The sequence below is a fragment of the Oncorhynchus mykiss genome, chromosome 27 (genome assembly GCF_013265735.2).
Source record: "Oncorhynchus mykiss isolate Arlee chromosome 27, USDA_OmykA_1.1, whole genome shotgun sequence".
NCBI classification, from domain to species: Eukaryota; Metazoa; Chordata; class Actinopteri; order Salmoniformes; family Salmonidae; genus Oncorhynchus; species Oncorhynchus mykiss.
Genome location: NC_048591.1, coordinates 18,991,833 through 19,004,699, shown reverse-complemented (window position 1 = coordinate 19,004,699; position 12,867 = coordinate 18,991,833). Strand labels below are relative to the sequence as shown.

The window sequence follows — 12,867 nt, the reverse complement described above, 5'->3', positions numbered from 1 at the left end:
CGGCTCAGTCCGAAGTGGTAGGCCACACAAGCTCACAGAACGGGACCCGCCAACTGCTGAAGCACTTCGTCTGACCTCGGTAGTGAGTGTTGCAACCGAATTCCAAACTGCCTCTGGAAGCAACGTCAGCACAATAACTGTTTGTCAGGAGCTGCATGAAATGGGTTTCCATGGCCGAGCAGCCGCACACAAGCCTAAGATCACCATGCGCAATGCCAAGCATAAGCTGGAGTGGTGTAAAACTCACTGCCATTGGACTCTGGAGCAGTGGAAATGGGTTCTCTGAGTGATGAATCACGCTTCACCATCTTGCAGTTCGACGGACAAATCTGAGTTTTACGGATGCCAGGGGAACACTACCTGCCTGAATGCATAGAGCCAAATTTAAAGTTTGGTGCAGGAGGAATAATAGTCTGAGGCTGTTTTCATGGTTCGCGCTAGGTCACTTAGTTCCAGTGAAGGGAAATCTTAAAGCTACAGCATACAATGACATTCTAGACCAGAGGTCACCAACCGGTCGATCGCGATCGACTTGTTGATCTCCAAGGCATTTCTAGGCGGACGCCAAACAATTCTGCACAAACTCTGCCTTCCCGGTGGGCCTGGAGAGGAAATCCAAGTGCACTATGCCACCGCTGGCCAATCAGATTGCTCAGATGACCGAGTCTGCAGTAACGTAGCAGGCATAAAAGAAAGCTACGGCAAAATTGATACTGTGAGATTTCAAAATGTTTAAAACCATGATTAGAGAGAGACTGCCAACAAATACAGAAAAGAGCTTCTGTTTTTACGAGTGAGTTATAGTTCGTACTCAGCACTGTCAACTCATCACTGTCAACACTTTTATGCGCCTTCTTCCTATTTCCACTCAGCCCTTCAACAAGCAGTGCAGCAGTAATGAATGAGTAGGAAACTAACTATAGGCTTGCGTTGTTATTATTAGTGGCTTGAGTCTTAATATCGAGGAATATTTCACTTTCTCTGTTCATAGGAGAAACAACATGAATTTGTGCATGAGGCAGAAATAATGCGGTGCGACTCGCATTTCACCATCAGCTGGATGATGGTGTCCTTTTTGGTCAGTATCAGTGGAGGAAAGGGAGAGTGAAGGGATGTTGAAAGGGGGACCCTCATTCTCCTCTCTTCCCTCTGCTGCAACTGACCATCAGATGCAGGCACCATCAGCCCAGTAAAATAAAAAGCAAATTATTTAAATGTATGCTCACTCAGCTGTGCCTCACACGTACAATGGATCTATTACCGGTGTGATCATATAGCCTACCTCAATTTTTTAAATCAAATTTAAAAAACTGTCCCAAACAATGCATTGGCAGGTAAATTTAAGCAAAGCCAATATGCGGTGATAATATATTGGGCCTATAGCTTACTGCACAAACCTCATTGCTACAGTACTGTTTTTAATTGGTTTATGTTGCATAGGCTTATGTTTTTAAAGTCATGATAAAAACAAATCTGAACAGTAGATCTCGGCTTGCATTTTGACTCAGAAAGTGGTCTTGACTCAGAAAAGGTTGGTGACCACTGTTCTAGATGATTCTGTACTTCTAACTTTGTGGCAACCGTTTGGGAAACGCCCTTTCACGTTTCAGCATGACAATGCCCCCGTGCACAAAGCGAGGTCCATACAGAAATGGTTTGTCGAGATCGGTGTGGAAGAACTTGACTGGCCTGCACAGAGCCCTGACCTCAACCCCATTGAACACCTTTGGGATGAATTGGAAAGCCAACTGCAAGCCAGGCCTAATCGCCCAACACCAGCGCCTGACCTCACTAATGCACGAGGGTGAATGGAAGCAAGTCCCTGCAGCAATGTTCCAACATCTAGTGGAAAGCCTTCCCAGAAGAGTGGAGGCTGTTATAGAAGCAAAGGGGGGACCAACTCCATATTAATGCCAATGATTTTGGAATGAGATGTTCGACGAGCATGTGTCCACATACTTTTGGTCATGTACTGTACTTGAATGAGCACATTCAGTGCAGTGACTGGAAAAATACCATTCAGCTGTCATGTGCCCTGGGGGTATCATAGGCACCCCCACCCCATTTAATTTCAAGGGGCTTTATTGGCATGGGGAACATATGTTAACATTGCCAAAGAAAGTGAAGTAGATAATACACAAGTGAAAAACTAAAATTACACTAACAGAAGTTCCGCTCTCGCCACAGTTTAATGACAGGTCGTAAATTCCTTTGGACATGCAGTGTTTAGAGCGAGAGAACAAAGAACTAGACTTGCCCAAACTCCTAATCCCCAAAATGGGAGAATTAAACATCTGTACTTTTGGGAATGGTCCGTGGACACAAAGGACAGTTATGACGAGTGTGTTTCATTTGGTGATCTCGTGATCTCAAGGACAGGAAACACACATAACAGTATCTCTTAATGTGTACATTTCCCAGCTGTCAGGTTTACATCTAAATATTGTGAAAAGTATGTGATTAAACATGAAGTCATTTGTGAAAAGATGTAATGTGATGTTAACCTTCTAAATGAGAAAAAAATGGGTTTTCATATAAAGTTAACCAAGTCAGTAACCACACCCACGAGAGCATAGACATTACGTAGCGTCATGTACCGGCCCTTTTCTCTGAAGTGTATAAAACCACGCGTGACAAAATGTACATTTTCATGCCAAAGAGACCCACGGTAAGCCGGACGTCTCGAATTGTTAAGATCACGCAAACCCCGGTGTTAGCTAAGGTTGCAAATGGTTGAATTTCTAAGACTAGAAAACATGCAGCGGATGCGACATGTTGAAGTAGTTGGCACTACAACTCTACCAAAGGACAAGACCATACCACGTGGAAAATTGGCTACATGGCTGGAAATGGTTCAACTCAGACTATCGATCACTACAGAATAAGAGCAAATCTTAGACATAATTACTAGTCTGCAGCTAGAAATTACCTAAGTCTAGAATGAGAATACCGACAACTGCGGAAGCATCTATCTATGAGAATATTTCCGAATGGTACCAACTACAACCACGAAAGACATCGTGACTTCTGGGAAAGTGAACCAGAGACTCTGATGAACCCTACAGAACGATCAAGGATTCCAAGACAAACATATACATTTCAATTATTCAGGAATGAGCGGCCGTTCATGTGCAATGGATTAGCATTTCAATTAATAGGTTATTCTGTTTGTCGTGAATCCATTTGGTCTTTCCCGCTCTCTCAGTCCCCACCCCTTTCCTTTGTCATCCAAGACGTCATATCGGCTTAGCCCACTAGGGACTTTTCTATCATTGTTAGTAACCATTATCTACTGTTGGTTTGTTATGCATTTCTGTGATTATTTAGTTAGTAAATAAATAATTAAGCCAATTTGTATATTGCTGATAATGTAAACTAGGGTTCATGCAGATAACCAATAATTTTACGACGTTCAGATGAGAATGAGAAGGTAAAGAATAATTAATGACTGAAATGTAAGAGATCTTTAGATCGCTAAGAGTTCATTCGGAAGACGGAACTCCTTAAATAAACATCTCCGTGGTGCCCCAGGTTATTAATGAGTTAATTGTTGCGTGATTTAATTCAATCACATAATCAATTAAACATTAGGTAATCGATTTGATAAAATAGCACGTCATTAATGAGTCACAGGCACGACAGCCATTTTGTGACATAACAGTCAGACGGTTTCTTCTAATGAATGGAGGTTTGGGGTGTATCTGGAGAAACTGCTATTTGGGGGCCAATTCTTTAGTGTAGCCATGGTTTGCAATGTCTCCCTCCTGACACTGGCCATGACACATGTAACGATGTAGTTAATGTGTAGGTCTCTGTCTTTACACCATGCTGATACCCTGTGTGAGGTTGAATGGGCTGTCTCTAAAACCTCTGCGCGCCACACGCCAACACAGAGGTAAACAAAGAATTAACCCTTGAAAATTAGCACGCCATGCCAGTCCATTCAAATTGAGGTAAATGATAGAATTACAGTTCTATTGCTGTGTTGCACTGTGTGGCGTTTATGGTCTGACTGAACGAGAACAACCTTACTGAACTCAAATGTATAGTTGTGCTATGACTGAGTGTGTGGTGGGGTTTGACCTTTAGGAGTTATCGCCTTGATATTTTAATAGAAGAATAGAGGAATTTTTTATTTTATGAATTATTAGGACTAAATTACCCTTTCCCTTAAATCTATTTTTTTCTCTTACATTTCATTTAAACAGATCATTAACTTAAGCAGCCAAGTTGCTGTCTACGGGGAAAAAAATAGCCAGAAATGCCAGTGAATGAAGATGACACACGCTGATTTATACACCAAAACATCCTTACCCCGAGCACCATCTTTAAAATGAAAAACTCAAACAGCTTCTCATCTGTCTTGTTGGGGGAAGAAGTGTTTAAGCAGTGCTTAGCAAGCAAACAGCAAGAGCAGGGAGATCATTTTAGAGTTATTCAAAATGCCTAACTGGGCCCATCAACATGAGTTATCCCAGCACTGTGCTGCTCGGCAGACTGCTATTGGTCTGGTTACTGGGAAGTAGCAGCTCTTCTGAGAACTGATACAGCTATGATAACTGCTCTGGGAACAGCAAAGACACTGTACTTGGAATTACCAGAAGCAAAAAGCCAACTTGCTTGTAAGAATTTCAGAAAAAGCTTGACAGAATAATTGTGAGATGACAGTATGGGTACTTGGGGAATATTGCAAGATGAAATTGCGAAGTAATCTGGTCATTTAGAGTCACAAAAAGTCAGGAGCAGTGTGTGTTCGTTCTTACTTTCTCAGGTGTTCATGCTCCTTCAGAAACAGTTCTGTTCTTCTGTTGTTTACTCCTGAACCACTCTTGTATGTCCTGTTGGACAGAAAGAGAGAATGGGTTTAATTAATATGACACACAAACTACTCAAGATGACATCACTGCTATGACCATATTAAATATTTAAATTAAAAATTGATCCTGATTAATCTAAGGTATTACCAAATTCAGCCACGATTGTATCAAACACAACATCTATGGATTCATCAATGTGACCATTTGAAACAAGGTTTGTCTATGTAGCTAGTCCAAGCAGACGGGCACAGTTGGTAAATTAACTCCTCCATGTATAATAGGAGGCCAGCCATGATGAGGTGGTTTAAAGAGCCAGCTATAGGACTGCAGTAGATGTACAGCTCTTTTAAAGCAGCCTGGCCTGAATGGAAAACACTGAGGATGGTTTCTCCTGCTGTCAACATCACCATGTAAAATTAACTCACTGACTAAGAAGTCGCTCTGGAAAAGAGTGTCTTAGTCAGTTTAACTCTACCTACAAGTACATATTACCTCAACTAACCGGTGGCCCCGCACATTGTTCCGGTACCCCATGTATATAGCCTCACTTGTTATGTTACTGCTGTTATAATTATTTGTTACTTTTATTTTCTATTTTTTACTAAACACTTATTTGTCAAAAAAAATCATCATAATAATCTTGAAACTTCTTAAAGCATTGTTGGTTACGGGCTTGTAAGTAAGCATTTCACTGTAAGGTCTTCACCTGTTGTATTAGGCACATGTGACCAATAAGATATTTGATTTGTGAAATGTACACATTTTGTGTCGCAGAGGGGATGGTGACAGGTCGCCACTGTGCTGGCCAGGGGCCTCATGATATTATCCCAACACCGAAGTGCAGATACAATATGTATTAATATGTATTTGATAGTGCGATTTTATTACGATGGAGACAAGAGAGCGTGAGAAAATGAGTTTTAAATCAGTGATAGAAATAAAAGTGCTGAAGACATGCTGGCTTACTATTTTAAAAGAAGGATGGAGAACAAGCTATAAGATGAAAAATACTGGCGTTTTTGCGCAGGTACAGCAGACTAGCGCTAGCTGACGCTAACCAGCTATACTTGGAAACAAATCGATACTTGGAGTCAAAGTATTGTTATAATATCATCCAAAATAATATTGCAATATGCAACTAGCGATTTTTTTCCACCATCACTGGTGCTGGCCCGGAGTGCTGCTCCATAGCTTAGTGTGTGTGTTGGCCAGGGTGATCTGTTGACCCTGCTAGGGCCATATAGTTGTGGGAGAAGTACAATGAAAATGGATGACGAGGTAGTAATGGAGTGGTCCACATCTCAGAGGGATTGGCTGGTCATTCCTACAGTAACAGTGTTAGAAGGCTTGCTGGTCATTGTGCTAACGCTAGTTAGCATTGGCTCGCAAAACTACCTCCAACTTCCTTCAAACTGGACACAGAGACATAAAAATGATATCCACCAGTTCATCCAACTCTGGGGAAGTAGATACCAAATTCAGAAGAATCCTTTAAAAGATGGTTGGAGCCATGTGTGTGTGTGTGGTATGGTTGTAAACAGAAATAGCCCTGATCTTGACTGCTTACTTAAGCAGCCACACACACCCAGTCAGGTATGCAGAAGATCTACTGCCACCTGGTGGGCAACAGGGGAATGTGTGCTACACAAGAAAGACACCACTCAGCCCCACATGCTTCAGGGTTTCTAGAACCATTTCAATAATGGTTAATTAAGTTTGAGCTGAAATAAATAAATAAATATTTATTTCCGCACCTTGGGGGTTTGTGGTATATGGCTAATATACCACGGCTAATGTGTCGTTGTCGCATTGCGTCATGCCTAAAAACAGCCATTAGCCGTGTAGGCTACATGGTGAACAGTATAGACTTAAGCAATAAGGCCACACAAATATACCACACATCCTCGGGCCTTATTGCTTAAGTCTATACTGTTCACCATGTAGCCTACACAACGGCACACTGTTGATTAGGCCACTCACAGAGAAACCCGTCGACAGCTCCTTAGCGCTACTCTCAATTCCCACTGCAGCGGGTGCTATAGGAAGTGGCTGCTGGACTAGCTACAGGCTGTAAGCCCATAAGCACTTTATTGATGCTCTCCTTCCTCTCCACTGACCTGGGGAAAGGAGAGGCAGCCATTGTTTGAATACTAGATCCAGGAGGGGATGAATGCATAGAATCAGAATACTAATAGTAATTGAATAAGATCTCTATGATCAAATGTCTCTGCTGTAAACAAGAAGCTTGACTTTGACATCTAGCCACTTACATAGCAAGTTAGAAAACCGAATGCATAGCTGGAGCCCTGAGCTAGATATAATTTGACATCTTAGATTTCTTATAGTTATAATTAACTTTGTTATAATCCTACCATCGGTATACGGTATATCGCCCAAGCCTACTAACGAACATCCATGGTGGATAATGTGTTATGTCATGTTGGCAGGGATCTTTTAAATATACTTATAGGGGGCATCGTCTGGTTACAGGAAGTAATACATCACTTAAGAAATAATGCAAACAGTATTGGTAAGAGTACGCATGATTGCATGGTGAACTTATAAAACAGCGCAACATACTATATTGATTCAAAGAAGCCCAACAACATTACAGTGGAGTTTGACATAAGCTAAGTAACTAGGATGGCCACCAAACAAACAGTTGCAAGCTGCCATAATATTGATCGACATAACATGAATTGATATATGGGAAGTCTCAAAGGACACCATTGAATGACACGAGGCTGAAAATGTGCCAGAGCGGGTTGCCAAGATGACTTACTAATACAGTCCAAGGTCTGTATGAAGCTTGACATACTGTACAGTAAATGGGTAGGAAGAACAAGAGGATACAACAGTTATTGTACTAGAACAGATGGCAAATTATTTTTAGTCAAGTTAGCCAAGTAGCAAAGAAGAAGACAAAATGACTATAGGTTAATTTTATAACGACTGTATAGTATCATGTATTGCTGTATCAGAAAAACTGAAATGGCTTTAGAACTTGTGGAACTTGACAAAATGGACAACTGTTACAGAATAGTGGCGAAGCCTCCCAGTGGTGCCCTGACAGACTACCACCTCTCCCTCTACATTCCATCACTTTCTCCCTCAGATTCGCCATTTCTCTGAGTTTCATGGAAATGGAAACTGAGTCTCGGCATCTGCATGACTGCCTGTGTCTCTCAACTCAATGCTTGATAGTACAAGACAATAGGGGTTCTTGTTAGTTTAGTGCTGATTTATTGATAATGAGCACTGTCGTTAGCTTCAGTAGCTTGGCTATTAGTGTGTTAGTTCAGCCTTAGTACGCCACAAGATTCAAGCACGTGGGCTTTGAAAGCACTACAACACCAGTCTAAATCCTTGAGGAGCAGCATGTACAGCACCTTCGGAAAGCATTCAGAACCCTTGACTTTCTGCATTTTGTTACGTTACAGCCTTATACTAAGGTTGTGTTATACTAAAATGTATTAAATTAAAAGTCCTCCGCAATCAACACACAATACCCCATGACAGAGCAAAAACAGGTTTAGAAAAGGTTTGCAAATGTATTGAAAATAAAAAAAAACAGAAATATCTTATTTACATAAGTATTCAGAACCTTTGCTATGAGACTCTAAATTTAGCTCAGGTGCATCCTGTTTCCATTGATCATCCTTGAGCTGTTTCTACAACTTGATTGGAGTACACCTGTGGTAAATTCAGTGGATTGGACATGATTTAGAAAGGCACACACAGCTGTCTATATAAAAGGTCCCAGAGTTGACAGTGCATGTCAGAGAAAAAACCAAGCCATGAAGTCAAAGGAATTGTTCGCAGAGGTTGTGTGTAGATTGCAGGTATTTTTTTTATTTATTTTTAGAATAAGGCTGTAACCTTAAATGTGGAATAAGTCAAGGGGTCTAAATACTTTCTGGAGGCACTCTTGTAGTATCTCATTTCCCAATGTGTATGTTAATGCTTACAGTACATCATACTCATGTAGGCTACATGGATCAGAATGCATACAATAATAAAAATGCTCCTTTGGGGACTTTAGTGATGACTAAGACAGGATAGGAATACCACTAAAACAAAGCTCACATTCCCATCACATTGTGTGGGTGGGCAGTAATGTTCTTTTATCAAGCAGAACAATTATAAATTCAGTCCACAGCCAACAGAACAGTGAAACGTTCATTCCCAGGCACCATGAGGTTTGGTTTATTGTGGAGCACAAGCAGAACACACATGACTGGATGGAACAACAGAGAGCACTGATGCATAAGGCTATATGCTTATATAAAGGAGGGTGTGTGTGTGCTCAATAGGAATCCTGCAGTGATCTTGTGGTGCGGCCTGATGCATCTTATATAGATCAATAAGCCATTAGAACACAGACAATAGTCATGGTCTGGTTGCCTAGCCCTCATTTAAATCTCCTCATTCACTACCAAACCAATCAGTGGAGCACTGAGCACCTTCTCTCTCATTGGAGGCCCATGGGTGTAGGCTGGGTGGTAAACCATAAAAATAAAAAACTGTATTCATTCAAGGACCGGTTTAGATTTTTACTTTACCTTCTATTAAATAACTGCAATTGAATCCAAAAACAGTCAAAGGGGAGAATAATTATTCTCATAAAGGAAACCTGATGAAATACAGGCATATACTAAGACAAAAAAAAGTGACAGCGACAACAAATTCGCACAGGAAATGACGAAATGTAGGAAAATGTAGGAAGTGAGTGCTGGAATTCAACAAATAACTATGGAAATGGGAACCATTGGTCGAGTACCAGAGGTTACAATAGAGGATTTTCATTCCTATGCAATGTTCTACAAATAGGACTATTAATTTTTTATTTAAAAAAAAAAATGTTTTACACAAATATTTAACCTTTATTTAACTAGGCAAGTCAGTTAAGAACAAATTTGTATTTACAATGACGGCCTACATTTTAACAGTGGGTTAACTGCCTTCTGTGAATGACAGAGTTTTACCTTGTCAGCTCGGTGACTCGATCTAGCAACCTTTCGGTTACTGGTCCAACGCTCTAACCACTTAGCTACGTGCCGACTACTTCACTGTCAGTTTTGTATTCCTATTATTTTTGGTTGAAGTTTATTTTAACAGTATAAAGCAATCAGAATGGAGAAAGTTCATTAAAACTACTAAGAATACATTTGTTGCCATGCACTACCGCTAAGCCTATTTAGAACTATTTTTAATCAGAAACATCAAATACCATCAAAAATGTGAAAACTACAGTAATATGATAATTTGTATGCATGGGTATGAGGTAAGTGAGGTAGCTACGTACATGGGTTGGGGTAAAGTGACTAGGCAACAGGATAGATTGACAGTAGCAGCAGCGTATGTGGTGAGTGTGAAAGTGCCCATAAAGAAAGTTTCAATGCAGCGTTGTACCCTTTCATTGTATATGCCTTCGCCACCCTGCCCGAAGTGGATGAACTGTCACTACAACATTTTTTATTTAACTTCAACATCTAAACAGCGTACAGGACTGGTATTTTATTTTCACTGTTACATGATCAGGGATTTGAGACGCACATGAGGGTGTGTTCTTACATAGAGAACCATAATATTCAATATAATCATATGTTTTATCAAATCGCCCTTTTCAGTTGAAATAGTCGAACCCAATCTGTTGTTTCAAGTCAGTACTTGTTTCAAGTGGGTACAAAGTTTTATGGTAAGACAGGATCTAAGGAGGGATGGCTGGCTGGAGGGAGAGATACTCACTCAATGTCTTTCCGGACAGACCCCAGCAAATCTTCTCTCTCCCGGATGGCAAGGAAGTTGGCTTTGGTTTTGTGGGATTCGTGAGTGTAGTCCTAGGGTACATCAACAAAAAAAACAGTAGTTAATTAAGGGAATGAAAAACCATTAACCATGGAAGTGAAAATGATGCATGCAGAGCTCAAGGTAGGAGGACTAAGTTCTGAGAGAGGAATAGGCGAGAGATGGTGAGTGAAACAAAGAAAGAGCGGGAGAGAGAGGGAGGGATAAAGAAAAAAAAATTGAAAGTAAGAGAAGACAGACGGACCTGCAGAATGTCTCTGTGTCTCTGGAGCGTGTGCATCAGGGCTGCGTTGAGGGACGTCACCCCTGGGGTGCTGGTGTACTCCGCCATCTTGTCGTTCACACCCGTGAGCTAAGAGACACAGCACCGTCAGTACACATACACACAACAATGCTGAATACTACTTGAGGACCAAAATCCATTCTGAAATTTCATATAACCTGCATACAATGATAATTACTTGCTGGGAAGTCTTACTTTGGCCAGCAGCTGTTCAATCTCCACAGACATGGTCTCAAACATTCTATCCTGTGTCGAGTTGTTGAGGAGGGGAGTAGTATCCGAGTTGCTATAGGGCAGAAAGGAAGAAAAGGAGGGAGAGAAAGACCATTAGGACTAGCAACATGTGAGCTTGGTGGAGGTACTGTATCACCATATTTGTAACACCTATCAGTTATTTTAGATCCATAAACACCAAGAAAAAGCATGTTTAAAGGAGAATCTCCATTGAAAGTACTTTTTAGTCCAGAAGGCTTAATCTCGGTTCTGGGAAACTGTCCCCAAAGTTGTAGTTGTAGTGGCAGGCCTCATGTGTAATGTAGGACCTAGGCCATGGGGGAAGGTGTTAGGGATAAAAAAGGAACGGGTCTTAGTCTTACCTGTCTCCTCGACGGCCATCTCTGGAGCTGCTGTAGCTAGTACACAGTTTACTGAAGGACACCAGCTTCAGATCCAGCTCATTCTCCAGCTGCCTGGCCTGCTTTCGCAAATCTGGGATGTGCAACATACATAAACACACACCGTTTGGAATTGAGAAACATGGTTGGCGTCAACAGCAACGTACGTCTACAGAAAGATTGTAATCCAAATAGCTGAAATCAGTCATTAAATCAGATGTCTTGCTGTCTTTTTCGTATCGAAAGTTAACGAACTTTAACATACATTCAGATGTTTATCTATATAATAGTGGTAGGTAGCTACGGTTCGCTAAGTGGAGACAAAAAAACAACCAGGCAGCACTCTAATCACCCTGTTGCTGTTGACAATACAACTTTGCTGGCTAACCAACTACTTTAGTTAGCTAGCACAAAAACAACTTTGCTTAGGTTGGCTTATCATTTAGCTAAATAACTACTGTTAGCTAGCGAGGTGAAACTGAAATCACATAGCTAGTTAATCAACTCGACAGCAACCTAGCTAGTATACTAACTATTGTATACAACTAATCTAAAATAGCTAGCTACAACCTAAAGTATGCATAGCTATGTGAAACTAGCTGGCTATGCTAACAAACATTAGCTAGCTAGCTGACGAAGTTAACATTACATCGGTGAACGTTTCACTTGCTAGCAAAAGCTTGTTTTGCTAGCTAGCTAACTGGGCTCTTAGACAGGCCACCCAACCCAACAGCATGACGATTTGCTCCAAATTTGACAACACTTTTGGCCTGTAAACACCGTTATAATTTACCAAACATCGTTGTAAATGTATCCAATGACTGTCTGATCGCACCCTAGTTGTGCCAGTTTGCCACCTCACCTTCCCAGTAGTTGCTGCTTCCTCCTGCCATTTTTGTCCAACGTCATCAGCTGACGCACGGCCCACGGACTGTACTTGAAAACTCCTACAACTGTACACTACAACAGCGCCTCCCCGCGCTGTTAACTAGTCATGTGCAGCTTCCATTGACAAACTGGTCAGAACCTTGGGAACAAAAAAAGCAGTGTATGTATAGCCTCAAACAGTAATTGAAAGAGGAATGATTTTATGAGAAAGACAGCTACAGACCACACCTGTCAGCAGAAGAGAATGTTGCCGTTATAGACTTCTTTTCATAAGCTGTGTCGACAGAAGCAATGAGGAATGTTGTGAAACTGGTCCTATTCTTGCTCTACATTCTTCCCCTCCCCATAGAAATAAAATGGTAAATGCTAGTAGTCTGCAACACAAACAACTGCATTGACATCTCAAAATCCAGCCTATTAAACTGACTTAAACAAAATCTGCAGTAACACATTTTTA

At 41.1% G+C, this 12,867-nt stretch overlaps 1 protein-coding gene across 4 annotated transcripts in view; it reads right to left on the bottom strand.

Annotated features, from left to right (window-relative positions):
• Positions 1–12,426, bottom strand: part of LOC110507690 (Golgi SNAP receptor complex member 1) — a 55,512-nt gene extending 43,086 nt beyond the window's left edge. The window contains exons 1-6 of one of the 4 annotated variants that reach the window (XM_036965413.1): positions 12,385–12,426; positions 11,505–11,616; positions 11,104–11,194; positions 10,870–10,977; positions 10,566–10,657; positions 4,764–4,838 (exon numbers count right to left, since the gene is read on the bottom strand). In XM_036965413.1, the coding sequence (XP_036821308.1) occupies positions 4,764–4,838; positions 10,566–10,657; positions 10,870–10,977; positions 11,104–11,194; positions 11,505–11,616; positions 12,385–12,415 (509 nt within the window). In that variant the 5' untranslated portion in view covers positions 12,416–12,426. The other 3 variants (XM_021587842.2, XM_021587843.2, XM_036965414.1) reach the window with 3 other exon arrangements.
• Between the last annotated feature and the right edge of the window lie 441 nt (positions 12,427–12,867).